The 27,221-nt window shown below is 38.8% G+C and overlaps 1 protein-coding gene and 1 non-coding gene across 9 annotated transcripts in view; one reads left to right on the top strand and one right to left on the bottom strand.

Moving 5' to 3' along the window:
* Positions 1–8,462: 8,462 nt before the first annotated feature.
* Positions 8,463–27,221, top strand: part of LOC122438224 (RUN domain-containing protein 3B) — a 157,359-nt gene continuing 138,600 nt past the window's right edge. For 4 of the 8 annotated variants that reach the window (XR_006268486.1, XM_043462862.1, XM_043462859.1 and 1 more), the window contains exon 1: positions 8,643–9,266. Coding sequence is in view for 6 of the 8 variants with exons in the window: in XM_043462862.1 (XP_043318797.1) it covers positions 9,148–9,266 (119 nt within the window). In the remaining 2 variants the exon portion in view is untranslated. Of the gene's footprint in view, positions 8,623–8,642; positions 9,267–27,221 lie in introns of those variants that run through there. The other 4 variants (XM_043462863.1, XM_043462857.1, XM_043462864.1 and 1 more) reach the window with 3 other exon arrangements.
* Positions 16,342–16,448, bottom strand: LOC122438976. Its single transcript, XR_006268721.1, has one exon. It is a non-coding gene; the product is annotated as a U6 spliceosomal RNA (small nuclear RNA).

Raw genomic sequence — 27,221 nt, 5'->3', positions numbered from 1 at the left:
GTCCATCCTCAAACCCACCTCCCCAAATTCCTTGAAACTAGTCTGGACAAGGTAAAAGAGAGATACGATCAAAATTTACCCATGATTCATGTGTCATAAGCCTACATGGTTAAACAGTGGACATTTATCAATAGGCCTGTGGTCATACTCCAATAAGCATAATGGGATTTACGACTTTGTTCTGTTACAGAGATAATTAGCATATTCTTTTAGGCGACGGAAAGTCTAGGTACAAATTCTGAGGCTCTCTTTTGGTGGGGGGAGGTCTGGTTTTACATTGCTATGCTGTTTCTATAGACACCAGGTGCAAAATTCAGAATCCATTGGGAGGGTGACCATGCGTGTAGCCTAATGTTCGCAGGCTGGCCTAAGATGGAGTCCAGCTCTGCCTGTTTCCTCCTTCATTCCCCCTCTTGATGCTCTTGTCAGGCGAGTGTATTCTCCTCAGTTCTGTCTCGTCTCAACAAAAATCTGAAGCGACGGTTAGAGCCCTCGGCGTGTCATAGCTCTCAGACAGACTGTGTTATAGCTCTTAGACAGATCAATGTTACAGCTCAATTTTATTTAGAAAAGAGCAGGAAAATACATCCTCGAGGTGTGAGGACATGCCAACCCAAAAACACGAAGAGAAGAGCGGGGAGCCCTGGCCCTTTGGCTCCTCTTTTTATGTGTTTTTTTTTGCACCCCTCTGGGCCTGCCCTATGTAAATTGGGCTAGCCAGGAGTGCTGTTTGTTCTACCTGAGGTCCTCACGCAGGTCCTCTAACCTTCTTTTGTTCTATTTTCATGGGCTTTTCCCTTCCTTGTCTTTCAGCCACCACCATTCTGGACTCCTGTTTCCTATTCTAAGTACCTAACACTCTTAACTCATATTATGAGCATCATTCATAGGGATATATTGCACCCTGGCTCTCCGAACGCCAATTTGGGAGAATGACATCAACCTTTGGGTTACAAAGTTCATAATACATTGTAAAATGCAGGGTCCACAAAGCAGAACTATCAAGGCAACTATAACAATGGTAAATATAGTTTTCCACCAATTGCCCTTCACCCAAGATAGGACTTCTTCTGAGAGAGTTGGTTTCCCGGAATGTGTGGCTACAACAATAAAAATGAATTCTTGACGTCAGAGAGATTTGTATGTTACTTTACTAACTTCATTATTAATCTTTCTGTTTTTGAGCTAGTATCTTACTGTCCTGTAATATGTTTTTGTATACTTTACAATAGATTTTATTATCTGATAAAGCAAGTCTTCCCTTGTTACTCTTGCTTTACCTGGTGATCTAGGCTACATTTGCATGATTATGTGACTTACAGGTGAAATTTAGAATAAGTTTGCCAAGACCCCCAAATGTAAACCTACTTACTTCATCATGGACAATTTAATCATTCTAATAACCAATATAAATAATAATAATCATAATAATTATATCTAATGCTCATTGCATACTTACCAAGTGTCTGTCAATATTATAAGCGCTACAGGAGTAAACTCAAGTGATATAATTGTTTACTTGAAAACTAAGAAAATTAACTGAAAATATATTAATAACAATGTGTGTGTGTGTGCTAAGTCACTTCAGTCTTGTCCGACTCTTTGCGACTGCATGGGCTGTAGCCCTCCAGGCTCCTCTGTCCACGGGATTCTCTGGGCAAGAATACTGGAGTAGGTTGCCATGCCCTCCTTCAGGAGATCTTCCTGACCCAGGGATCAAACCCACATCTCTTATGTCTCCTGCTTTGGCAAGCGGACTCTTTACCACTACCACCACCTGGGAAGCCCATTAATAACAATAAACACACTTAAAAAGATAACTGTGCAAAAGGAAGTATATTTACTATGAAAAATTATAACCATTAATAGTTAGACATGCAATGAAAGTAAAAAGCCTAGTCATCCTATCACTGGAACTTTATAACAAAAACTCCACCGAGTGAAATAAAAGAATATGCAAGGAATTTAAGACACATACCATGGTCTTAGAACATTGCAAATATTGCAGAGATGTTTATATTTTTAACCTAATTTATTAATGCAGTGCATTTGATGAATCTCCACAGCTTTTTCTGGGGAAGAATGTGTCAAAATGATTCTAATGTGAAGAACAGACACTCTAAAATTACTTAAGAACTTTCTGAAAGAGTTTAATAGGAGATAAGCCCTACTTCCCTGGTGGCTCAGAAGGTAAAGAACCCGCCTGCAATGTGGGAGACCTGGGTTTGATCCTTGGGTCAGGAAGATGCCTTGGAGAAGGGAATAGCAACCCACTCCAGTATTCTTGCCTAGAGAATTCCATGGACAGAGAGCCTGGTGGGCTACAGTTCATGGGGTCGCAAAGGCAGACACAACTGAGTGACTAACACACAAGCCCTACTAGATAGTTTAAAAAAAAATTATAAGGCTTCATTCAATACTTATCAGATTTTGGTACCACTAGCTTACAAATGATAAATCACTGGATCAGAATAGAAAAGCCAGCAATAGACTCAAATATATGTAAATATTTAGCGCCTAATAAAGGTAGAATTTCATGTCCACGGGAAGGAATGCATTATTTAATACCAATGTTAAAGCATCAGTCACTTGGAAAAGTTAGGCTTTTTCATCAATTGTTTCTTACAGCAAGATAATATCTATAAGTATCAAATATACAAATGCAAAAAACAAAAAGAAAAAACACATTACAAAATGTTAATCATTTTTATAATCAAAGCATAAATAAGTTTTGCTAAGCATAAAACACACAAAAAAACACAAAAATAAAACCACATAAATTTGACTGCATAAAAATACAAAGCTTTTGGAAGGCAGAAAATGTAAACAAACACTAACAGTGACAGGTATTGAAAATACATATTGACTGTGTATAGCATGAGACCATCTGGATAAAATTAAGTACATATAACTTTATTTTGTGTCTGGAGAGATATCTCAAAAAAGGTTGCTGTGAAACATTTATGTTCATTGTCTCTGTGGATTTATTATCATGAGCACATATATTTATTGCAAATGTAAAATTACTATTAAAATTGTTCAGTTCAGTCACTAAGTCATGTCCGACTCTTTGTGACCCCATGGACTGCAGCACCCCAGGCTTCCCTGTCCATCACCAACTCCTGGAGTTTACTCAGACTCATGTCTATTGTCTTTTCAAATGAGTCAGTTCTTCACATAAGGTGGCCAAAGTATTGGAGTTTCAGCTTCAAGATCAGTCCTCCCAATGAATATTCAGGACAGATTTCCTTTAGGATGGACTGGTTGGATCTTCTTGGTGTCCAAGGGACTCTCAAGAGTCTTCTCCAACACCACAGTTCAAAAGCATTAATTCTTTGGTGCTCAGCTTTCTTTATAGTCCAACTCTCACATCCATACATGAATACTGGAAAAACCATAGCTTTGACTAGATGTAACTTTATTGGCAAAGTAATGTCTCTGCTTTTTAATATGCTGTCTAGGTTGGTCATAGCTTTTCTTCCAAGGAGCAAGTGTTTTTTAATTTCATGGCTACAGTCACCATCTGCAGTGATTTCGGAGCCCCCCAAAATAAAGTCTCTCACCATTTCCATTGTTTCTCCATCTACTTGCCGTGAAGTGATAGGACCAGATGCCATAATCTTAGTTTTCTGAATGTTGTTTTAAGCCAACTTTTTCACTCTCTTCTTTCACTTTCATCAAGAGGCTCTTTAGCTCCTCTTCACTTTCTGCCATAGAGATGGTATCATCTGAGTATCTGAGGTCATTGATATTTTTCCCAGCAATCTTGATTCCAGCTTGTGCTTCATACAGCCCAGCATTTCTCATGATGTACTCTGCATAGAAGTTAAATAAGCAGGGTGACAATATACAGCCTTGACGTACTCCTTTCCCAATGTGGAACCAGTCTGTTGTTCCATGTCCAGTTCTAACTGTTGCTTCTTGACCTGCATACAGATTTCTCTGGAGGCAGGTTAGGTGGTCTGGTATTCCCATCTCTTGAAGAATTTTCCAGTTTGTTGTGATCCACACAGTCAAAGCCTTGGCATAGTCAATAAAACAGAAGTAGATGTTGGCAAATTTAACATTTCAAATCAGTAAGGAAAAGATTAATCATTTAATAAGTAAATTTAGGCAAATGGCTAACCATTTGGAAAAAAACAAACATATATCCTAATTTCACACATTCATATATTCCATATAGATGAACTTTTTATTAAAAAATATTCTATGATATTAAAAACAATGTGCTAGATGTTAAATGTAATGAAAGTGATATCTGTCTTCCTGGAGCCACAGCACCTATACATTTTTACAGAAATAAATTTTTAAATGAAAAAAAAAAAAAAAAGATGGACTGTTTTTTATTTAGAAAAGAAACCATAATTTTTTTTGCATAATCTTAGGAGTGGCAAAGGCCTTTCTAAAATGACCCAGGGGAAGACCAATAAGGGAAAATAATGATGAATATAATTTGCATAAAACATTTTCAACATCTCTCTATACTATAACTTTATAGGCACTATAAACAAGGCAAGAACAAGCTAAAAAAAGATCATCCAGTCCTTTGATCTTTCTTTTCTACCCCAACCCATCGTTTCTCTCTTTTCATCTTTCCCTCTGTGTCCAGTGTAAAATGCTTGAAGAATCTCTTTAGAATCATACTGTTAATATCCCAAGTTTCCTTGTATTTCTGTCTTTTCCTCTTATGCTCTCATGAAAATCTCATTCCTGCATAAAACCAACATTTCCCTTATGACTTCCATGCCAGCACCCTAATCATCTGGGCTGAATGTTGTGTTCCCCCAAGACTCATACACTGAGGCACTACCCTCCCAGTGTGACAGTAGTTGGAGATGGAGCCCCTAGGAAGTTATTAGGGTTAGATGAGGTCACGAGGATGGGCCCTAATGATGGATTAGTGCCCTTTAGAAGAGACACCACCAAAGCTTTTGCTCTCTCTCATCTGCTACCCCACCTTCCACACACAGAGGTCTTGTGAGCACACAGGGAGATGGCGCCATCTACAGCCAAAGAGTTTTCACCAGGAACCAAACTGACTGGTACTTGATCTTGGACTTCTCAGCCTCTGTAACCTTGAGAAAATAGATCTGTATCATTTAAGCCTTCCAGACTATGCTGTTTGTTATGGCAGGCTGAGATGACTATGACACTAACAATATCAAGGAAAATCACGCAACAGGATAGATTGGTCTCACTATAAATTCATCATCACGAACCTTAAAAGAAAATATATTAGTCATTCAGCTGTGCCTGGTTTTGCGTCCCCATGGACTGTAGCCCGCCAGGCTCCTCTATCCATGGAATTCTCCAGGCAAGAATAGTGGAGTGGGTTGCCATTCCCTTCTCCAGGGGATTTTCCCAACCCAGAGATCCAACTGGACCTCTTGCCCTGCAGGAGATTTTTACCATCTGAGCCACCAGGGAAGCCCTCATCAATCTTAAATTGGTCCTCAGACCCTGAGGAGGAGTCCTAAATTTCATTAGTCAACTTATTTCACCATTCACTGTAAGATGGACTGTTTGAATTTTTCAACCAGTGGCTTTGTCTTCCATTTTGAAGTTAAAACAGAAGTTACCAGATAGGAACTTCCTCATCTTTCTAATAATAAAAGCTTAAAATTACTTATGTTTGCACCTGGGCTCCCACATTTCTCTATGTTTACAACTAGAATTAGTATCTTTAACCAAAGATCAATCCATCCACCTATGTGTTGGATCCCATTGCTTTTCCATATTCTCACTTCTGATCATTTTTTCTCTCTTGCATTACTAACATGTCCTTACCAGTGGATTCATTCCATCAGCTTTAAAATGTGCTCACGTCATCTCCATGAAAACAAGCAACAGTAGGAATAGAATACCAACATCCCTTTACTCAACATTTCCCTATGTCACTTCCCTCTTTTCTCCCCCATTATGATAACCTTTAAAAGGAGTTGTGTGATTCTCAGTTCCCACTCTTTCAGTCTCCTACTTGGCTTCCACCTTCCTTATTCTACTGAAACAGTGCTTACTGATCTGTAGGAATGTTGTGTATAAAAGGAAATTAGCTTTTTGTCCATGATGTGAATTTCAAATACATTTTCTCAGTCTGTTACTTTTCCTTTGTGTTTATGATGAAACTTGCTTCATAGATTAAAAAAAGTTGCGTCTTCAGTTTTATCAATCTTTTCTGTAGGCTGCTGGGCTTGGGTATACATAGAAAGTCCACTTCTTTGAGATTATAAATGATGATTTGAAAATCTCTCTGGCTTATAATACTTTAGATTTGAGGACATTTTATGTGTTACAATTGTAATTTTGTCTTCCTAAAATTTTTTTTGGTCTTTTTTGATGGGGAAAACAAGGAGATTGGGGAAACAATGAACGAGTATAATCTACCCATTGAGTTCTATGGAGTCCTCGTATGTTAAAGTAGGCATTTACTGTTCTCATTATTTTTACTGTGTTTTTTTACATCTCTGAATAACCTTTGTGCCAATTCTTGGATTAATAAAGAATTGCAATAGGTACTAAAATAGTTCAAAATATAATGTGAAAACTCATGTGCTTCTATAGTAGTACTGTACTTTGCACTGGAATATAATTGATTCATTATCTCCCAGATTAGTGATCTAAAGAAAGAATGAGACCCACAACATATAGTTCAAGGTAATTAAGAAAAAAGCTTTATCAAATAAGGCCCCCATGTGGCCGTTTAATGACACGCTGTGCATAGAAAAGAAGGTTTAAGGCGAAATCTTGTGCAGCAAGTGCCATCAACTGAATCCTAGTAAAAATAGCTTTTGAAAAATGACATTATTACCTAATCATGTGAGATGGAGTTTTACTAAGTCTCCAGTCATAACTGTAAATTCGCAGTGCAAGTAACATGAAAATGTACTTGAAAGAATAGGAAGTCAATTTTAAGAATAACGACATCTCACTTTTCTGTTTGATGTGACCACTCAGTTTTGTCTTCCTGATAAGTGTTTCAGACATGTGTGTCCTCTCCCTCCTGCAGGACAAACCAGCATGGAATTTTCTTGATAACTGATAGCTTCCCATTCTTTTCTCTATGCAGTTTTCATCTGCATTTAAATAACAATTTTGATTTGAGTAGGATAAACTTCCTTACAAGCCTCTTGTCATTCATTACAAAGCAGACAAGAAATATTTGGCAACCAGTGCACTGACATGGAAAAACCTCCTACTTTTATGTGAAAGATCATGTTTAAAGTCTACATTGTCTTATAATTTTAATGTCTGAATATTTATTGTAATAAATTAGTTGTGACTGTTTTTTTCCACATGGTATTTTCATTCTATTAATACTGTGATTAAGCTGAGTGGATGAAAGGGCTCAGTCTTTGCCCTGATGATTTCAAATAGAGATTTAAATTTTTTTACAATCTTGGAAATTAGTAATTTACAGCTTTAATATACAAAGCTCCGTTTTAAAAGCATTCAACATACAGTAACAGTACCTCCTGTAGTACTTTGTATAATATACAAGTAGAGATACCTACACTGTATCCATATATCTATTCTATAATATTCTTTGACAGAAATGTCAACACCAGAGCTGAAAGTTTAATGGATTTTGGAGCCACCAAAACTCTAAGATTAGAGTAAAATAATGTCAAATGCGACTTCAAGTTAAATTTAACGAACATTTATTGAAAACCAGCTTTCTGCACAGCAGCGAGCTAGGTATCCTAGGGACAGCTGTGAGTAAGGACTTCACTCTAAAATCCGGGCATACTGATGCAAAGAGAGATGAATGGCCAACCTAGATGAGCGCCCGGGAACTCGGGGTCAAAGCCAGGACCTCCCTGTTGGTAAGGTCAGGGGTGGAGAACCTCTGGAAAGTGGGCGCTAGGTTCCCGACAGTCGCGCTGTGGATAGCACTCCTTGCCTCATCTCTGGGAGCAGCCCAGCCGAGCCAAGGCCGAACTGCCCGGAGGCTCGCCGCCCCCTGCTCCTAATTCCGGGGTCACTGCCCAGGACCGGAGAAGCGCGAAAGGTGCAGTGTACACTTGCGGCGCACTTCTGTGGGCGGTCACTCCGGGCTGCACGCCATGCTGGGAGCTAGGACAGGAGCGAAGTGGCGTCAAAATCTCACCAGCAGACGCCCCAGGAGGGATGTTCTGCGGGCAAGTTCCCTCCTTGGGCTATTTGTAGTTGTCCATCAGGCCAGGGGAGGGCGTTAGCGTGCGCGCGCACACACACACACAGACACACACACACACACGCCACCACCACCACCACCAACCCCCCCGCGCGCACACACGCACACCACCACCAACAAAATCCGCTCCCTTCCTGGAAGTCAGGCCCTGGGTCAGGTGAAGGAGGGGGAGCTAGTGCAGGCTCGGCGTTGTAGCTACGGATGCCACTAGGCTGCGGAGTCGGCTTCCGGCAATAGGGTCAGTCTTTAGAGCTAGCGATCCCAGCCATTGGCTGGGCCCCGGGAAAGGGTCGACAGTGTTCCCGGGGCACACGTGAGCACCGCATCCCACAAGCCCCAGGCCAGCTGCGGCGCAGCTCCCCAGTGTGCAGACTGCCTGCAGCACTCGGGTGGCGAGCGCCAGCCCGGCCTCTTGACAGCTGCCCACGCGCCGGAGCGGGCGCTAGCAGGTAGCTTTAAAGGTCCGCGCGGCGGCCCCGCCCCTCGCGTGCCGCGATTGGCTCCAGCTGGGGCGGCATTGGCTCGATAGGTGCAGCGAGGGCGGGGCTGCGCGCGCGAGGCCCGTGGCTCCCCGTGGCGTCCGCCGCTGGGCGCGAGTGGCTGCTGAGTGCGGGTGGTTGGGCGTGCGGGGCCAGCAGGCACGCGCGTGCGCGGCGCCGAGATCCCTGGGGAAGTAGGGGAGCGGCCGACGCCGAACCGCACGCACAGGCCGGCGGCGCGCGCGAGGGCGGGGGTGGTGCGTTCGTGTGTGCGCGTGAGTGTGTGTATGTGTGTAGAGCTCTGGTGCGGTGCGGCAGCCGCCAGTGCCCGGGTGCGAGTCCCCCTTCGTCTTCCACACCCTCCCTCCGTCCCCGATCCTTCCCTGCCACCCTCCCGCGCCCCCACGGCCGCAAGCCGAGCAGAAGCCCAGGGAAGCAGGTGTGGGGGGGCGGGCGGGGTCGCACGAGACAAAGGGGCCCGGGGGTCAGCCCGCCATGGCCGCCCGGAGCCTGGGGGGCCTGGGAGGGAGCCGCGGCGGGGGCGGCGGCGGCAAGAAGAGCCTGAGCGCCCGCAACGCCGCCGTGGAGAGGAGAAACCTGATCACGGTGTGCAGGTACGGCGCGGCCCGCCGCTCGGGGACAGAGGAGGGGGCCGCCGGCGCCCGGGCTGGGGAGAGCGCTAGTCCCCGGGGTCCCGGAGACAACCCGCTGGAGCCCCGGCCGCCGCCGCCGCCGCCGCGCCGGGCGTGTCCGCGGCCAGCGCGTCCCGAGTGGGGCCGGTCTGGGCTCCGCCGAGGCCCGGACTTTCCGTCAGTTTCAGTGCTGGGAGCCGCTGAGGGGAGGGCTTGGGGCGGGGCTGGGGGAGGATTTGTTTTCAGGGTACAGTCTAGCGTCTGAGTAAAGAGGAGGGCGGGGAGGAAGAGCTGTTTCCTTTTGGTGCGCGTTAAGCGGTCAGGCAGCTTTTCGTTAAGTAATTGTTGCTGTAATCGTTGACTGTGTTGCCTCAAAATCGGAGTGCGTTTTGTTTTCTGTGTTTGATTGCACATATATTGTCGTTTCGTGCCACAGATAGTGAGTGCCTTCTACATGCTAGCCGCGTGTGGATGTTTCCTTGTCCTCTGCACTCTAAATTGCGGTGTTACTGGTATTTCTGCGGTTGATACCGAGAGTAGGACTGTGGAGGATACCTAGTCGGTGATTTATTTCAAGTTTTGCCTTTCTTTGTTTTGTAACTATAATCGTAGCATTCCCTTACTTTAAAAATGTATTTAAAAATTACTTTCAACCAGCCTAGTATTCAGAAATCGCTGACTTTTAACATGCTGACATTTTGTTTAAGTCTTGTTTCTGGGTATTAAATCCATGGTAGTCCTAAGCATTCATTTCTTAGGAACGTCATTGAGCCATCAAGTTGTTGTACAAGTACTTTGTTCCATGAAACTTCCTCAGCCATCAAAAATCCCGTTAAGAATAAGAGAATGAGGAGACCTTTCCCTCCTTTACAATTTAATTTTTTTTCTTTTCATTGTGTAAAGATGTGTCTAGCATCTTAAGCAGAATATAGATATTTATACTCAGACTTATATTCAGTAACTTTGAGCAGTTTTGTTTTTTAATTGCTTTGGACTTAACAGCTGTTCACCCCTCTGGTAGGAGGACCTGCCTCACTGGCTTTTATGGCACTTGGAGTTATAAACAGTAAAATATTAACATGGAATCTTTTGAATTGACATTTGTGCTGTTTAGGTTGCAACCTTTTGAGGAAGATAGGTTGTATGAAATTTTTTTACATCTAGGCAGTGTTTTTAAGTTAGGTAAATAGAACAGTAAGCAAGGCTAACTTTCTTCCAAACAGTTTTTGTTTGGGAGTTTTGTTACCTACTGTCTCAGCTGAAGTGATTTTGAGTGTTTGTAGGATGATGTTAATTACTCACATATTTCAACCTGGAACTTTAAACACCTGTGCTAACATAAATTGCTCTCAATCATTGTGGCAGGCTTCAGAACGGTGGGTGTTGAAGATTTGGGGTAAAACACTGAGAGGTTTTATACTAATTTTTAAAGGCAGTAAAAACAGATGAATAAAAAATCAGTGGAGGATGCTGTTTTGCGTCTCCGTTTTGTCATGGCAGCAGAGGCAGTTCAGGAGAAGAAAGGGACACATTTGAACCTTATTTAAGTTACGTGTTTAAGGAATTTCAGTCACATCACACTGATTTGTGTGGACAGTTGTTACAGGTTAGAATTTTTGTTGTATTTGTCTAATTCTTTTCTACTCTGGAGTGAGCATACATGCTGACTTTAGTTACAGTTTACGATAAATTTAGTACTGTAGCTAAAAAAGTTTCATTATCGTAGCTATAATAAATTTCAGTTTCTGGCTTAGATTTCAAGTTGAGTATTTATTTATGTGGATAATGTTACTAACACCATTCTTCATGTTCAAATAGTTGGTGTGTATCAATTATTATCCTTTTCTAGTAATGGAACCTATTTGATAGATTTTGTCTAAAGGCTTTTGGTTTTGGGGGAAAAGTCATTGTAGGCTATTTGGGTATGTTAAGTATACCCACCTCGAATTCTGCAAAAGAAACATATCAGTATTTGTGAATTTCTGTTGCTTTTCTCTCTTTCAGAATTACCAGAACCTGGGTATCTCACCCACATCTGTTAATTAATTTATTTTTAAATATTTATGTAGCAGATCAGACGTGATTTCATATTTAAGTTGGGAAGAAGCTGGTTTAGTGAAAATATAATTGAGATCTAAGTTTACTTTGTCATTAATTGTGTCCTTTAACAAGTCTGTTTTTCAATTTTCTCATCTGTAAAATAATCTTGGACAGAATCATTGGTAATTTTCACCGACAGCCCTAAACCTAGTTTTTTAAAAAAAAGCTAGAACTCATTCAAGCACAATGGGTTGGTTCATGCTTAGTTTGGAATTTCTCCAAATAGGAGCAGGGTAATGGTAGACATATGCTGAATGGTAGCTAGATGAGGCATGTGCTTTTTTCTCTGTCAACAAAAACATTTTGAATTGTGCCTTCTATATTGTGATACCTTGATTCTCTACTGGTATTCTGAAAAAATGGAACAGTATAGAAAGCCAAACCAAAACAAACTCCCCCCACCCCTGAGTAGTGTTCTGGTATATGTGTTAGTTGAGGGTGGGAAGATATTTTAACCTGTTTAAGTTCTTTGCAGGTTAATCAGTACAGGTGATATGCATCAATACTTATACAGTAATGCTTTTCATTACCCCTTAAACAGTCTAGGCATACTTGCAGTTTAGGTTTACAGCACTATTACATAACTACACAATTCTTTTGGTTTAAAAATACCTCATATTAAGAACAGTGTTACAGTTTGAACTTTGGAAGTGAGTTATTTCGTTAAGTAGGATAGTCAGGAATTGAATTTTGGTTCATTGTGATTGTGTGTGTAATTATTTCATCAGTTTTTTCATGAACACATATATTGTAGACTAAAAACGCTTAGTACTTATCTCAGCAAATAAGCAGTCTTTAATCATTTTTTTTTTTTACAAATTGTGATAGAAAATAGATCATCCAAAGTCTCTAGATGTTCCACATTGAACTCAAATATTCATTAACTGACTTATTTCTATGTACAGACTAGTATTTTCTCTGCATATTCTCTACCATTTATAAAAACTGTTAAAATGCTTGAGGATTTTTTAACCTCCATTTTTCATCCTAGAAAATCAGGTACTAGTTACATTTTTAAGCTTCATAAGTTATTGAAAAAGTTATGTACTCCTTTGATTTTAGTTCTGGTGACAAGGAAAATTAAAATACAAGATCTCTTTCCGTGGGTCAATAATAGTTTATGAAAAATTATTAAGATACACATTTAAATATAGATGCATAAATATTTTAAAATAACATTTGACAAACTTCTAAACCAATACATTAAAAGAAACTCCCCACATAAAGCCGTAACTTCCCTGTCTTGTGTATGGAAAGGACTAATGAAAGATTGAAGGAGATAGTGTGATGAAGTAAGCATAGTTGAGACAAATGATGATTTTCAAAATTAAAGTACTTTTAATAACATGTACATAGTTCTTAGTTTTCTACAGGTCAAGATACTATTTCATAACTTGAATATTAATTCAGATAACCTCATTTGAATAGCACCTCATTTTCTCATTGTATTTGGGAAATGAGATGCTCGTATTTTTCTTGTAACTAGTGTTTGAGTTAGAATTCTCCAGTCGACTGCAGTGCTTTACTCAGCATTTTTTGTGGAGTGCAGTCTTCTGAAGCTTACAGTCTTAAGTGTTCAGATTTATAGTACAATAAAGAACCCTATTTTAAGCATTGTGGTTAAACTGCTTTTTAAAAAGCGTTATACGTTTCCCTACCTTATTTAAAAAGACTCTGCATAGACTCCTTAAAAGTGACTTTGCTCTGGGTCTGTGTCTGTGAACATACCGAGTGCTGCCTTGGAGACTCTGAGGCGCAGAGCTCCGAGGCGCAGAGCTGTTTGCTACATGGCCCCATGGTGCGTGTGTTGTGCTTGGTCTGGGTGTGCATTTGCTGGCTCTTCCTACCAAGTTAGCAGTATTTCCTGCCCCTCTGCCTGTTTCTATCAGCTCTTTCCTCTGTGCTTCCCATCCTGACATTCTCATTATAGTTGGTTGAGAACTAGGAAAGCAGATGAGTAAATTTATCCAGTGTTTTTTTTTTAAAAAAAGCACTGAGACACCTAAGTTCAGTGAGTGAGCTTTAGCACTCTGTACCTCTTAATGTCTGGTGCTGAATAATCAGGGGGAAAAAAGATATATTCCTGTACTTGAACAAGGTGGTTAAAATGCAGACATGGGAAATGTTACCGAATATCATTGGTGATATAATCCTCTAAATAACTTTAAGTGCAGTGGCTTACTTTCCTTGTTACCATTTGCTTGAGAATGCTTTAGCAGACTGTTGATACCTTGCCTATCGTGATTATATTTTTGGTTGAAGCTGTTTTAATCAATGCTATACATAGTAGAACTTTGGGTTGGGACTTTGATAAACGTTACTTGTTACTGTATGGCTTTGGAGAAGATTCACTTTCCTTTCTAAAGAGCTTTAGAATCCTAATCGTAGGTGATCCCAGTGGACGGAGGATGATCATCTTACTAGTCAGAGGTTGGCTTCTCAGCATTCACAGAAGATCCTTATCCCTTCCAGTAGCTTAATTGGCTTCATATTCAACTGATAACAGAGAATAGCTGTCCACTACACATTTATTAGAGGGTGTTGTGTTAACCTCACTGCTGATTGATAAATGTCAGAACTTGGTTGAGAGATGTGATATTCAGGGGGGAAATATGTGAAGCTTATCCACTATTGTATTTTTTTTTTTGAACTGGAATTTTTTTGTTTTGTTTTGTTCTGTTTTCTTTCCATTTATTTTTATTAGTTGGAGGCTAATTACTTTACAATATTGTAGTGGTTTTTGCCATACATTGACATGAATCAGCCGTGGATTTACATGTGTTCCCCATCCTGAACCCCGCTCCCACCTCCCTCCCCATCCCATCCCTCTGGGTCATCCCAGTGCACCAGCCCCGAGCACTTGTCTCATGCATCCAACCTGGACTGGCGATCTGTTTCACACTTGATAATATACATGTTTCGATGCTGTTCTCTCAGATCATTCCACCCTCGCCTTCTTCCAGAGAGTCCAAAAGTCTGTTCTATACATCTGTGTCTCTTTTTCTGTCTTGCATATAGGGTTATCGTTACCATCTTTCTAAATTCCTTATATATGCATTAGTATACTGTATTGGTGTTTATCTTTCTGGCTTACTTCACTCTGTATGATGGGCTCCATTTTCATCCATCTCATTAGAACTGATTCAAATGACTTCTTTTAAATGGCTGAGTAATATTCCATGGTGTATATGTACCACAGCTTCCTTATCCATTCGTCTGCTGATGGGCATCTAGGTTGCTTCCATGTCCTGGCTATTATAAACAGTGCTGTGATGAACATTGGGGTGCATGTGTCTCTTTCAGATCTGGTTTCCTCAGTGTGTATGCCCAGAAGTGGGATTGCTGAGTCATATGGCAGTTCTATTTCCAGTTTTTTAAGGAATCTCCACACTGTTCTCCATAGTGGCTGTACTAGTTTGCATTCCCATCAACAATGTAGGAGGGTTCCCTTTTCTTCACACCCTCTCCAGCATTTATTGCTTGTAGACTTTTGGATAGCAGCCATTCTGACTGGTGTGTAATGGTACCTCATTGTGGTTTTGATTTTCATTTCTCTGATAATGAGTGATGTTGAGCATCTTTTCATGTGTTTGTTAGCCATCTGTATGTCTTCTTTGGAGAAATGTCTGTTTAGATCTTTGGCCCATTTTTGGATTGGGTCATTTATTTTTCTGGAATAGAGCTGCAGGAGTTGCTCGTGTATTTTTGAGATTAATCCTTTGTCTGTTTCTTCATTTGCTATTATTTTCTCCCAATCTGAGGGCTGTCTTTTCACCTTGCTTATAGTTTCCTTTGTAGTGCAAAAGCTTTTAAGTTTCATTAGGTCCCATTTGTTTAGTTTTGCTTTTATTTCCAATATTCTGGGAGGTGGGTCATCGAGGATCCTGCTGTGATTTATGTTGGAGAGTGTTTTGCCTATGTTCTCCTCTAGGAGTTTTATAGTTTCTGGTCTTACATTTAGATCTTTAATCCATTTTGAGTTTATTTTTGTGTATGGTGTTAGAAAGTGTTCTAGTTTCATTCTTTTACAAGTGGTTGACCAGTTTTCCCAGCACCACTTGTTAAAGAGGTTGTCTTTTTTCCATTGTATATTCTTGCCTCCTTTGTCGAAGATAAGTGTCCGTAGGTATGTGGATTTATCTCTGGGCTTTCTATTCTGTTCCATTGATCTATATTTCTGTCTTTGTGCCAGTACCATACTGTCTTGATGACTGTGGCTTTGTAGTAGAGTCTGAAGTCAGGCAGGTTGATTCCTCCAGTTCCATTCTTCTTTCCCAAGATTACTTTGGCTGTTCGAGGTTTTTTGTATTTCCATACAAATTGTGAAATTATTCTAGTTCTGTGAAGAATACCGTTGGTAGCTTGATAGGGATTTCATTGAATCTATAGATTGCTTTGGGTAGTATACTCATTTTCACAATACTGATTCTTTCAATCCATGAACACGGTATATTTCTCCATCTATTTGTGTTCTCTTTGATTTCTTTCATCAGTGTTTTATAGTTTTCTATGTATAGGTCTTTTGTTTCTTTAGGTAGATATACTCCTAAGTATTTTATTCTTTTTGTTGCAATGGTGAGTGGTTTGTTTCCTTAATTTCTCTGTTTTCTCATTGTTAGTATATAGGAATGCAAGGGATTTCTGTGTGTTAATTTTATATCCTGCAACTTTACTATATTCGTTGATTAGCTCTAGTAATTTTCTGGTAGAGTCTTTAGGGTTTTCTATGTAGAGGATCATGTCATCTGCAAACAGTGAGAGTTTCACTTCTTCTTTTCCTATCGGGATCCTTTTATTTTTTTTTCTTTCTGCTCTGATTGCTATGGCCAAAACTTCCAAAATTATGTTGAATAGTAGTGGTGAGAGTGGGCACCCTTGTCTTGTTCCTGACTTTAGGGGAAATGCTTTCAGTTTTTCACCATTGAGGATAATGTTTGCTGTGGGTTTGTCATATATAAAAAATATGGAACACTTCATGAATTTGCTTGTCATCCTTGCACAGGGGCCATGCTAACCTTCTCTGTATCATTCCAGTTTTAGTATATGTGCTGCCGAAGTGAGCACTCCACTATTGTATTAGTCTTACAGGTTTATAAAGTATATCTCTGGGTCCACCCAGAGAGCAGCTGAGTGTGTAGGTTCCATTGCTTTGCCCTGTCCTCTCTCCAGTTGCTTTTGCCCATCTTGCTTTGGTAAGATTCTAGCAGCCTACATTGAGTGTCCACAGAGGAAGCCATCACAGAGGATCTTCTTAAAATTGTTGTCAAGAACATTGTTTATTATGTCAAAAATGTCTTCTTTTTGTGAAGATTTCTATGAGAAATATCTGTCTTTTTTTTTTTTTAAAGTGCCAAGAATTGTATCTTTAGGCAGTTGATTTACTTATATCTACTGGGCACAAATGAATGTGTAACTGGTAACTTCTCTTTTTCTCATACAGCAATTAGAAATCTTAGTGTTAAATTGGGAGAAGGAAATGACAGCCCACTCCAGTATTCTTGCCTGGAGAATCCTGTGGACAGAGGAGCCTGGTGGGCTGCCGTCTATGGGGTCACACAGAGTCGGACACGACTGAAGTGACTTATCAGCAGCAGTGTTAAATCTCTGGCCAACCTCTAAAACATATATAGAATACCATAGTGATGTATTTAGCCTTGTTTCTAGCTATATTTTGCTTCCATTTTTTAATATAGATTTTTATTGATTTATCATATGCATATAGAAAAGTACACAGAGCATAGGTGTACAATGATTTTTTTTTCGCAAAGAGAACACAGCTTTATATCCAGCACCCAAATCAAGAAAAAAGCGCATTACCTAAAGGAAACAAAATCATTGTTTCAGAAAGGCGCCTGCACTTGCATGCTGATTGCAGCATTACTTGGAATAGTCATGACATGGAAACAATCTAAGTGCCCATCAATTGATGAATGGATAAAGAAAATGTGATATGTATACAGAATTGAAAATTATTCAGCCATAAAAAAGGGGGAATCCTGCCATTTGCCACAACATGGATAGACCTTGAGGGCATTATGCTAAGTGCAGTAAGTCAGAGAAGACAAGTACTGTGTGATCTCACTTTTATGTGGGATCTTAAACCATACCCACGGATACAGACAACAGGTTGGTGGGAGGTTAGCAAAACGGTGAAGGTGACAAAGGGTACAAACTTCCAGTTTCAAGATAATTAAGTTCTGGGAATACAATATTACTAATAGAAGAGAACATTACCCAAAGCCCCAGAAATCTCTTCCTTCCCTTCTTTCAGTTACTACATACTTCTAGCTTTCAACACCATTAGTTTTGCCTCTTTTTGAATTTGATACAGCATTGAGCATTAAATTACAGCTATGTGCAACAAAAAGGATGAATCTCACAAACATAATGTTGAGCAAAATAAATAGAAAAAGGTACGTATTATTCCATTCATTTCAAATTCACAATGAGGCAAAACTCAACAAATCCAGTCTGTGATGTGAATATACCACAGTTTATCCATTCTGCCTAAATAGGACACTTGCATTGTTTTCACTCTTTGACTATTACTAGTTGAATATTCATGAATATGTATTTTGGTGAATATTTGTATGTACTTCTGTCAGATATATACTTAGGAGTGGAGTTCCTGGGTGATATGGTATGTAGATATTTGGCTTCAGTGGATACAACAGTTTTCCAAAGGCATTGTATCAGGCTGCATAGTAGTGAGCAGTGTACAGTTGACTCTTGAACAATGGAGTAAGGTTAGGGGTGCTGACTCTCAACATGGCCTAAAATCTGCATGTAACTTCACAGTGGGCTGTAACAGCAGTTCTGCATTCTCAGATTCTACCAACTGCTGACTGTATACTGCTGTATTCAGTGAAAAAGCCTGCATTAAGTGGACCCATGCAGTTCAAACTCATGTTGCTCAAGGGTCAACTGTATAAGAATTCCAGTTTCCCTAATTCTCACTAAGGCTTGAAATTTTTCTGTCTTTACTTTAGCGATTCTGGTGTGTTTGATGGGGTGTCACATGGGGATTTATATAATTTGTATTACCCTGATCTCTGTTGAAGTTAAGCACCTTTCCATTAAGTCTGTTGGCCATTTGGAGAGTCTCTTTTGTGACGTGCCAATTCAAGTGGTTTATCATTTGGAATGTCTGATGTTTTGTTTGTGTAATTCTTTGTACATTCTATGTGGATCTTTGCTGGGTCTGTGTGATGTAAATATCTTTCCCCATTTGGTGGTTTGATTTTTCATTCTCTTTATGTTTTGATAAATAGAAACTCATAATTGTGAAGTAGTCCATCAAAAATTCCCTTCTTGGTTTGTGCTTATTGTGGCCTGCTTAAGAAATTGGTCTAGTACTCCAAGGTAATGAAAATATTCTGTTTTCTTCTAAAAGATTTAGTTTTGTCTCATACATTTATATTAGCAGTCCACCTGTACTTTATTTTTTGTTTATGCTATGAAATACAGGAGCCAAGATTAAGTATTTTCCTTTGGAAAATCAGTTTGACATGCACTAAATAGTTTCAGTCGTGTCTGACTCTGCTACCCAGTGGACAGAGTGCTCCAGGCCCCTCTCCCTGGGATTCTCCAGGCACGAACACTGGAGTGGGTTGCCTTTCCCTTCTCCAGGGGCTCTTCCCTAGTACCATTTATTAAAATGACCATGCTTTCCTCACTACACTCAAGTGTCACATTTATCATAAGTCAGGTGACTGAGCGACTGAACAAGAACAAGGTGATGGGATCGTTGGTGTGTGTGCTTCTGGATCCCTCTTCTGTCCCATCAGTCTGTCTGTCTGTTCTTGAGCTAATGTCATATTGGTTTAATAACTATATCTTTATAGTATGTCTTTGTGTTTGGAAATATAAGTTCCCCAGCTGTGTGTTCAGGACTGTCTTGGCTATTCTTGGGCTTTGCAAACTAGATTTTAGGATCAGCTTGTCAGTTTCCATTTAAAAAACCTGCTGGAATTTTTTTTAAGTTTGCATTTAATCTATACATCATCTGCCATCTTGACAAGCCTTAAATGCAATCCATGAGTAAAAAATCTCCATGCCTTCATGTATTTGTAACTATTCTGAAATTTTTCTCAAAGATGTTTTCTAGTTTTGAATATATATTTTATCTTTATAGGTTTGTTCTTCCATATTTGATATCTCTGTATTATAATAATTTTAAAACTTTTTTCTTTCTTGCTGATATATATACATTGAATTGACTTTTTAAAATATTCTTGTAATTAGCAATTTTACCAGATGTGCTTATTAATTCTAATAGATTTTCTGCAGTTTTGTGTGTGTGTGTTTAGCATTCTGAAAACATTGTCATGTCTTCTACCTATTTTATTTCTTCCCTTTTTAAACATTATGGCTTTTCTTTTTTGTCTTACTGCATTGCCTAGGACCACAGTATTGTAGAAAGCATCAACAGTTTTACCACCAAGTATGATGTTTGCAGTAGGTTTTTCTTAGTTCTTTTTTTACTAATAGATTGCTGAGAATTTGTATTGTAAGTGGATGCTGAATGAGTTTGAGCAAACTCTGGGAGATAGTGAAGGATAGGGAAGCTGGCAAGCTACAATTCATGGGGTCGCAAAGAGTCAGACACGATTTAGCAACTGAACAACAACAAATGTTATCAAATACTTTTTCTCTTAAGATGAACATATGATTTCTCTCCTTTTTTCTCTTTATGTAGTTAATCACACTGATTGCCTTTTTGATGCTAACCCATCCTGGAATAAATAAACTGGGTTGTGCTGTATTATCTTTTTTACATATCTTTACATGAAGTGAGGTGATATTTTATTTGGGATTTTTGCACATTCATGAAAGTGGTTGGTCTGTGATTGTTCTTTCTTACAGTGTCCTTGTCTAGATTTGTCATCAAGATTATCTGACTTTACAAGTTGGGAAATGTTCTTTTATTCTGTTTTGTAGAGGGATTTGTGTACAGTTAATATTATTTCTTTCCTAAACTTTTGGAAGAATTCACCAGGGAAGAAATCTGAACCACAAATTGTCTTTGTGGGAAATCTTTTAGTAATAGACTCAATTTATTTAATAGATATCGAACAATTCAGATTTCCTGTTTATTCTTTTATCAGTTTCAGTGAGTTTTTCAAGGAATATACCCATTTATGTATGTTACCAAATTTCAAGCTTCTCTCTGTATCCTCTGAATATCTTTTTATCATTTAAAAATCTGGTCATTTCCTATTTTTCTCTCCTGATTTTGGTAATTTCTGTTTTCCCCATTTTTTTTCTTGATGGGAGTATATAAATTTTATTACTATCTTCAGAGAACCAGCCTTTAGCTTTGTTAACTTCCTCTCTATATTTCTTAATTTGTTGCTTTCTCTTATCGTATTTAGTATTTCCTTCCTCCCCCCTCCCCCACTTTTTTTTAAGTTCCTGTTCTTTTTCTAATTTCTTGAGATGGAAGTTTAGATCATTGTTTTTCAGCCTTTCTTCTTTCCAATCTTTGCATTTTCAGACCACAGATTGCCTTGTTTGGCATTGCTTTGGGATAGCAAACAAGGGGCTTCCAGGGTGGCTCAGACAGTAAAGAATCTGCCTGCAATGCAGGCGGCCCCAGGTTTGCTCTCTGGGTTGGGAAGATCCCCTGGAGAAGGGAATGGCAATCCACTCCAGTAGTCTTGCCTGGAGAATTCCACGAACAGAGGATCCAGGTGGGCTACATTCCATGGGGTCGCAGAGTCAGACACAGATTTAAAATTCATATCTTCATTATTAATTAGTTTAAAATGTTTTCTACTTTCTGTTGGGATTTCTTCTTTGACTCATTATTTCAAAAGGTACTGTTTAACTTTCAGACAATTGAGGATTTTCTATTTTTAGTTATTGAGTTCTAACTTAATTCCACTGTGCAGAGAGTATTTGAAAAGATTTTAAAGTTTTGAATTTTTCTCTATGCTTGCTTTACAATGCAACATTTGGTCAGTTTTAGTAACTCTTTCATATGCATTTGAAAAGAATATAAACAGTCTTCTGTATTCACCAGTCCACATCCAGCAATATGGAGGGCCAACTCTAAGGATCTTGAGCATCCATTTAGTTTTCTCTGTATGAATTTATTGGTTATATATTCTTTTTCATTTTCTGTACAGTTTACCCTTGAATAGTATGAGGCTTAGGAGTGCTTACCTTCCACAAGTCAGAAATCCACGTTTAACAGTCATGTGTATGCAGTCAGCCCTCCAAACTGTGACTGCATTTACAGATTCAACCAACCGTATACTACTGTAGTATAAATGGGAAATAAATGGTCCATGTCTAAGTGGACTTACACACTTCAAACTTGTGTTGTTCAAGGGTCAACTCTTTATATTTTTTATGTCTATCCTTTTGACCCTTGATTTATTACAGTAAATCCAAATTGAACATTTACTGCTCCTCCAGTAATGTTAGAACCATTTATCCCCCCTCATCCCAACGTACTTTTTAATAAATATGGTGCTCATTATACTGTAATCTAATTATCTTTTTGTCTTCTATTGGAATGTGCATTTCTCAAGTCCAGGAATCATAGTTTATTGAGCATCTGTTTTATTCCCAGCATCTAGTACATAGTAGGGATGTTTGTCAAATGAGGCAATTATGGCCAACTAGTGAGGAATAGTAGTAGTGGATATTTCTAAAACAAGGTTGAAGGCAAACTAAAGAACCATTCTCACTTACTTCCTAAAAAAAAAAAAAAAAGCCACCCTTATGAGTAATCTCTAATGAGGGGGTTTTAAACATTGAATAGCTTTAGATTCACAGATACAGAGAGCAAGCTAGTGGTTACCAGTGGGGGGATGACTGGGGGAGGGGTAGTGTAAGGGTAGGAGATTAAGAGGTACATGCTTTTTAAAAATTTTGTTTTTACATATTTTATACTAGGTATAAAATAAACTACAAGGATATATTGTACAGCATGAGGAATATAGCAAATATTTTCTAGTAATTATCAGTGGATATAACCTTTAAAAACAGTGAAAAAAATAAAAAGCATTGAAATTTTAAAATCTGATAGCTTCAGTAGAACTGTCTATCTAGTTTACTAGATAGCTTGTTGCTGTTGTTTAGTTGCAAAGTCGTGTCTCACTCTTTTTGTGACCCTGTTGGCTGTAGCCTTCCAGGCACCTCTCTCTATAGAATTTCCCAGGCAAGGATACTGGAGTGAGTTGCCATTGCCTTCTCCAGGGGATCTTCCCAATCCAGGGATCGAACCCCCATCTTCTGTGTTGTCAGACAGATTCTTTACCACTGAGCCACCTGGGAAGCCTTGATAGCTTACTTATGTTAAAATACATCACTTGAATATTTTCATTTGTCTTTGGACAAAGAAGAATTGAATTTCAAAGTGATATGTGATACAGGTGTCCAGTGAAAGTATTCTTTATTAAGCTGATATTAATTGGAAATTATTTCATATAAGAAATCAAATGAATTAATTTAAGATGGGAAATTTTTTTTTGTTTGAATACTTTCTAATTTTAAACAAGTTGTAAAACATTGTCTTGTCTTACACATACTAAAGAAACTAATGAAGATTAAACACAATATTAAAAGCAGCAAGGGAGAAGCAACAAGTAACATACAAAGGAAACTCCATACGTTTAACAGCTGATCTTTCAGCAGAAACTCTGCAGGTCAGAAGGGAATGGCAGGATATATTTAAAGGACTGAAAGGGAAAAACCTACAACCAAGATTACTGTACCCAGCAAGGATCTCATTCAAAATTGATGGAGACATAAAAAACTTTTCAGACAAGCAAAAGTTAAGAGAATTTAGTACCACCAAACCAGCTTTACAACAAATTCTAAAGGGACTTTATAGTCAAGAAATAGAATGGAAGAAAAAAGATCTACAAAATTGGTTCAGTTCAGTTGTGTCCGACTCTTTGTGATCCCATGAACTACAGCATGCCAGGCCTCCCTGTCCATCACCAACTTCCGGAGTCCACCCAAACCCATGTCCATTGAGTTGGTGATGCCATCCGATCATCTCATCCTCTGTTGTCCCCTTCTCCTCCTGCCCTAAATCTTTCCCAGCATCAGGGTCTTTTCAGATGAGTCAGATGTTCACATCAGGTGGCCAAAGTATTGGAGTTTCAGTCCTTCCAGTGAATATTCAGGACTGATTTTCTTTCGGATGGACTGGTTGGATCTCCTTGCAGTCCAAGGGACTCTCAAGAGTCTTCTCCAACACCACAGTTCAAAAGCATCAATTCTTTGATGCTCACCTTTCTTCATAGTCCAATTCTCACATCCATACATGACTACTGGAAAAACCATAGCTTTGACTAGATGGACCGTTGTTGGCAAGGTAATGTCTCTGCTATTCAATATGCTATCTAGGTTGATCATAACTTTCCTTTCAAGGAGTAAGCGTCTTTTAATAACATGGCTTCAATCACAATCTGCACTGATTTTGGAGCCCAGAAAAATAAAGTCAGCCACTGTTTCCACTGTTTCCCCATGTATTTGCCATGAAGTGATGGGACCAGATGCCGTGATCTTAGTTTTCTGAATGTTGAGCTTTAAGCCAACTTTTCACTCTCCTCTTTCACTTTCATCAAGAGGCTCTTTAGTTCTTCTTCACTTTCTGCCATATGGGTGCAAAATCAACCCCAGACAATTAAGAAGATTGCAGTAGGAACGTATATATCAATAATTATTATTTTTTCAATAATTACTTTAAATGTTAATAGATTAAATGCTCCCACCAAAAAGAAACAGATTGGCTGAATGGATAAAAAAACAAGACCCGTATATATGCTGTCTACAAGAAACCCACTTCATACCTAAAGACACATATAGACTAAAAGTGAGAGGATGGAAAAATATATTCAATGCAAATGGGAAGCCAAAGAAAGCTGGAGTATCAATGCTCATATCAGAATAGACCTTAAACTAAAGAAGATTACAAGAGATAAGGAAGGACACTACATATTTGACCAAGGGATTAACCCAAGAGGAAAACGTAACAATTGTAAATATCTGTGCACCCAACATAGGAGCACCTCTATACATAAGACGAACACTAAAAACAAACAAACAAACAAAAAAGACGAACACTAACAGACATAAAAGGAGAAACTGACAGTAGCAATAGTAGGAGACTTAGACACCCCACTCACACCAATGGACAGATCATCAAAACAGAAAATTAATAAGGAAACACAAGTCTTAAATGATACATTAGATAAATTGGATCTCATTGATATCTTCAGGACATTCCATCCAACTACAAAACAATACACCTTGTTCTCATGTGCACATGGAACATTCTCCAGGATAGACCACATCTTGGGTCACAAATCAAACCTCAGTAAATTTAAGAAAATTGTAATTGTATCAAGCATCTTTTCCAACCACGACGCTATGAGACTATATATCAGTTACAAGAAAAAAATGAAAAAACACAAACGTGGAGATTAAACAGCACATTTCTAAATAACCAACAAGTTTCTGAAGAAATCAAAAGGGAAGTCAAAAAATTTCTAGAAATGACAACGAAAACATGACAACTCAAAACCTATGGAATGCAGTCAAAGCAGTCCTAAGAGGGAAATTTATAGCAATGCAATCCTACTTCAGGAAACAAGAAAAAAGTCAAATTGACAACCTAACTTTACACCTAAAGCAACTGGAAAAAGAACAAAAGAACCTCAAAATCAGTAGAAGGAAACATAGAGATCTGAGCAGAAATAAATGAAAAAGAAATGAAAGAAACAATAGTAAAGATTAAAAAAACTAAAAGCTGGTTCTTTCAGAAGATAAACAAAATTGACAAACCTTTAGCCAGACTCATCAAGAATAGGGAAGAATTAAATCAACAAAATTAGAAGTGAAAAAGGAGAGGTTACAACAGACAATGCAGAAATACAAAGGATTATAAGAGACTATTATGAACGACTATATGGCAATAAAGTGGATAACCTGGAAGAAATGGACAGATATTTAGAAAAGTTCCATCTTCCAAGACTGAACCAGGAAGAAATAGAAATTATGAACAACCCAATTAGAAGCACTGAAATTGAAGCTGTGATAAAAAATCTCCCCAAAAAGAAAAGCACAGAATATACAAATAGCTCATACAACTCAATACCAGAAAAACAAACAAGCCAATCAAAAAGTGGGAAAAAGACCTAAACAGACATTTCTCCAAAGAAGACATACAGATGGCTAACAAACACATGAAAAGATGCTCAACATCGCTCATTATTAGAGAAATACAAACCAAAACCACAATGAGATATCACCTCCTGCTGCTCAGAATGGCCATCATCAAAAAGTCTACAAACAGTAAATGCTGGAGAGGGTGTGGAGAAAAGGGAATGCTGTTGCACTGTTGGTGGGAATGTAAATTGATACAGCCACTGTGGAAGATGGTATGGAGATTCCCTAAAAAACTAGGACTAAAACCACCATATGACCCAGCAATCCCATTCCTAGGCATGTACTCTGAGGAAACCAAAATTGAAAAAGACACATGTATCCCATTGTTCATTGCAGCACTGTTTACAATAGCTAGAACATGGAAGCCACCTAGATGTCCATGGACAGATGAATGGATACAGAAGTTGTGGTCCATAAACACAATGGGATATTACTCAGCCATAAAAAGGAATGCATTTGAGTCAGTTCTGATGAGGTAGATGAACCTAGTACCTATTATACAGAGTGAAGTGAGTCAGAAAGAGATAAATCTCGTATTCTAATGCATATACACGGAATCTAGAAAAATGGTACTGAAGAATTTTTTACAGGGCTGCAATGGAGAAACAGACATAGAGAATAGACTTATGGACATGGGGAGAGGGGAGGAGAGGGTGAGAGGTATGGAAAGAGTAACATGGAAACTCACATTACCATGTGTAAAATAGATAGCCAATGGGAATTTGCTGTGTGGCTCAGGAAACTCAAACAGGGGCTCTGTATCAACCTAGAGGAGTGGGATGGGGAGGGAGATGGGAGGGAGCTTCTAAAGGGAGGGGTATGTGTATACCTATGGCTGATTCATGTTGAGGTTTGACAGAAAACAACAAAAATCTGTAAAACAATTATCCTTCAATAACAATAAAAAACTGTTTAAAACATTGTCCTTTTGTTTAAAGATAGTGCTTCAGGTTATTTTTCATGTTGTGCAATCTGTTGTCAGTCTGCTTATGTAGCAATACTAGATGTTAATATGATATCTCAGTCTTAGGTGTTTTGATTAACAGTTCTGTTTTACAAGCAATTTTGATAGTACACATGGGGAAAATATTTTAAAATATACCTCTCTCTCTCTGTGTCTCTCATTTTTTTACACTAAACAAAATTTAAAAAGAAAAAAAATGGTAAACTGTGTCAAAGAGACTTTTGAGTTTCAGGGTATGTATTCCAGGAAGAGGGTTGGAATTTTTTTGGTCTGTGTTTCAATAAAACTTTATAGAAACAGGCAACTGGTTGGTTTTTGCCTGTGGACGATAGTCTCAGACTCCTGCTAAAAGGGTATGTGAAAAGTTTTTTTCTACTTATAAAGGAGATTTAAATTTTAGGAAAGATAAAGGGGGAAAACAAACGATTGTTGGGACTTCTTAACTGTCGTAAGACTTTAAAAGAAAATAAGGTGAATTGCTGATTCAGAAAGATTTGGGAGGGGTTTCTGGTATAAACTAAAAGAAATAGGCTTTCCAATGAATAGATACCTGGATATGGTGCTCATTATCATCCATAGTCACTACTTTACATTTGGGGTGGATTGTATCATATCTCTTGGCAGCCATCTCCTTGTTGATTATTGATAATAGATACAGTAATGGCAGAGGATAGTTACCCCAC

The sequence above is a fragment of the Cervus canadensis genome, chromosome 3 (assembly GCF_019320065.1).
Source record: "Cervus canadensis isolate Bull #8, Minnesota chromosome 3, ASM1932006v1, whole genome shotgun sequence".
Taxonomy (NCBI): domain Eukaryota; kingdom Metazoa; phylum Chordata; class Mammalia; order Artiodactyla; family Cervidae; genus Cervus; species Cervus canadensis.
This window is presented reverse-complemented; position numbering and strand designations above follow the sequence as displayed.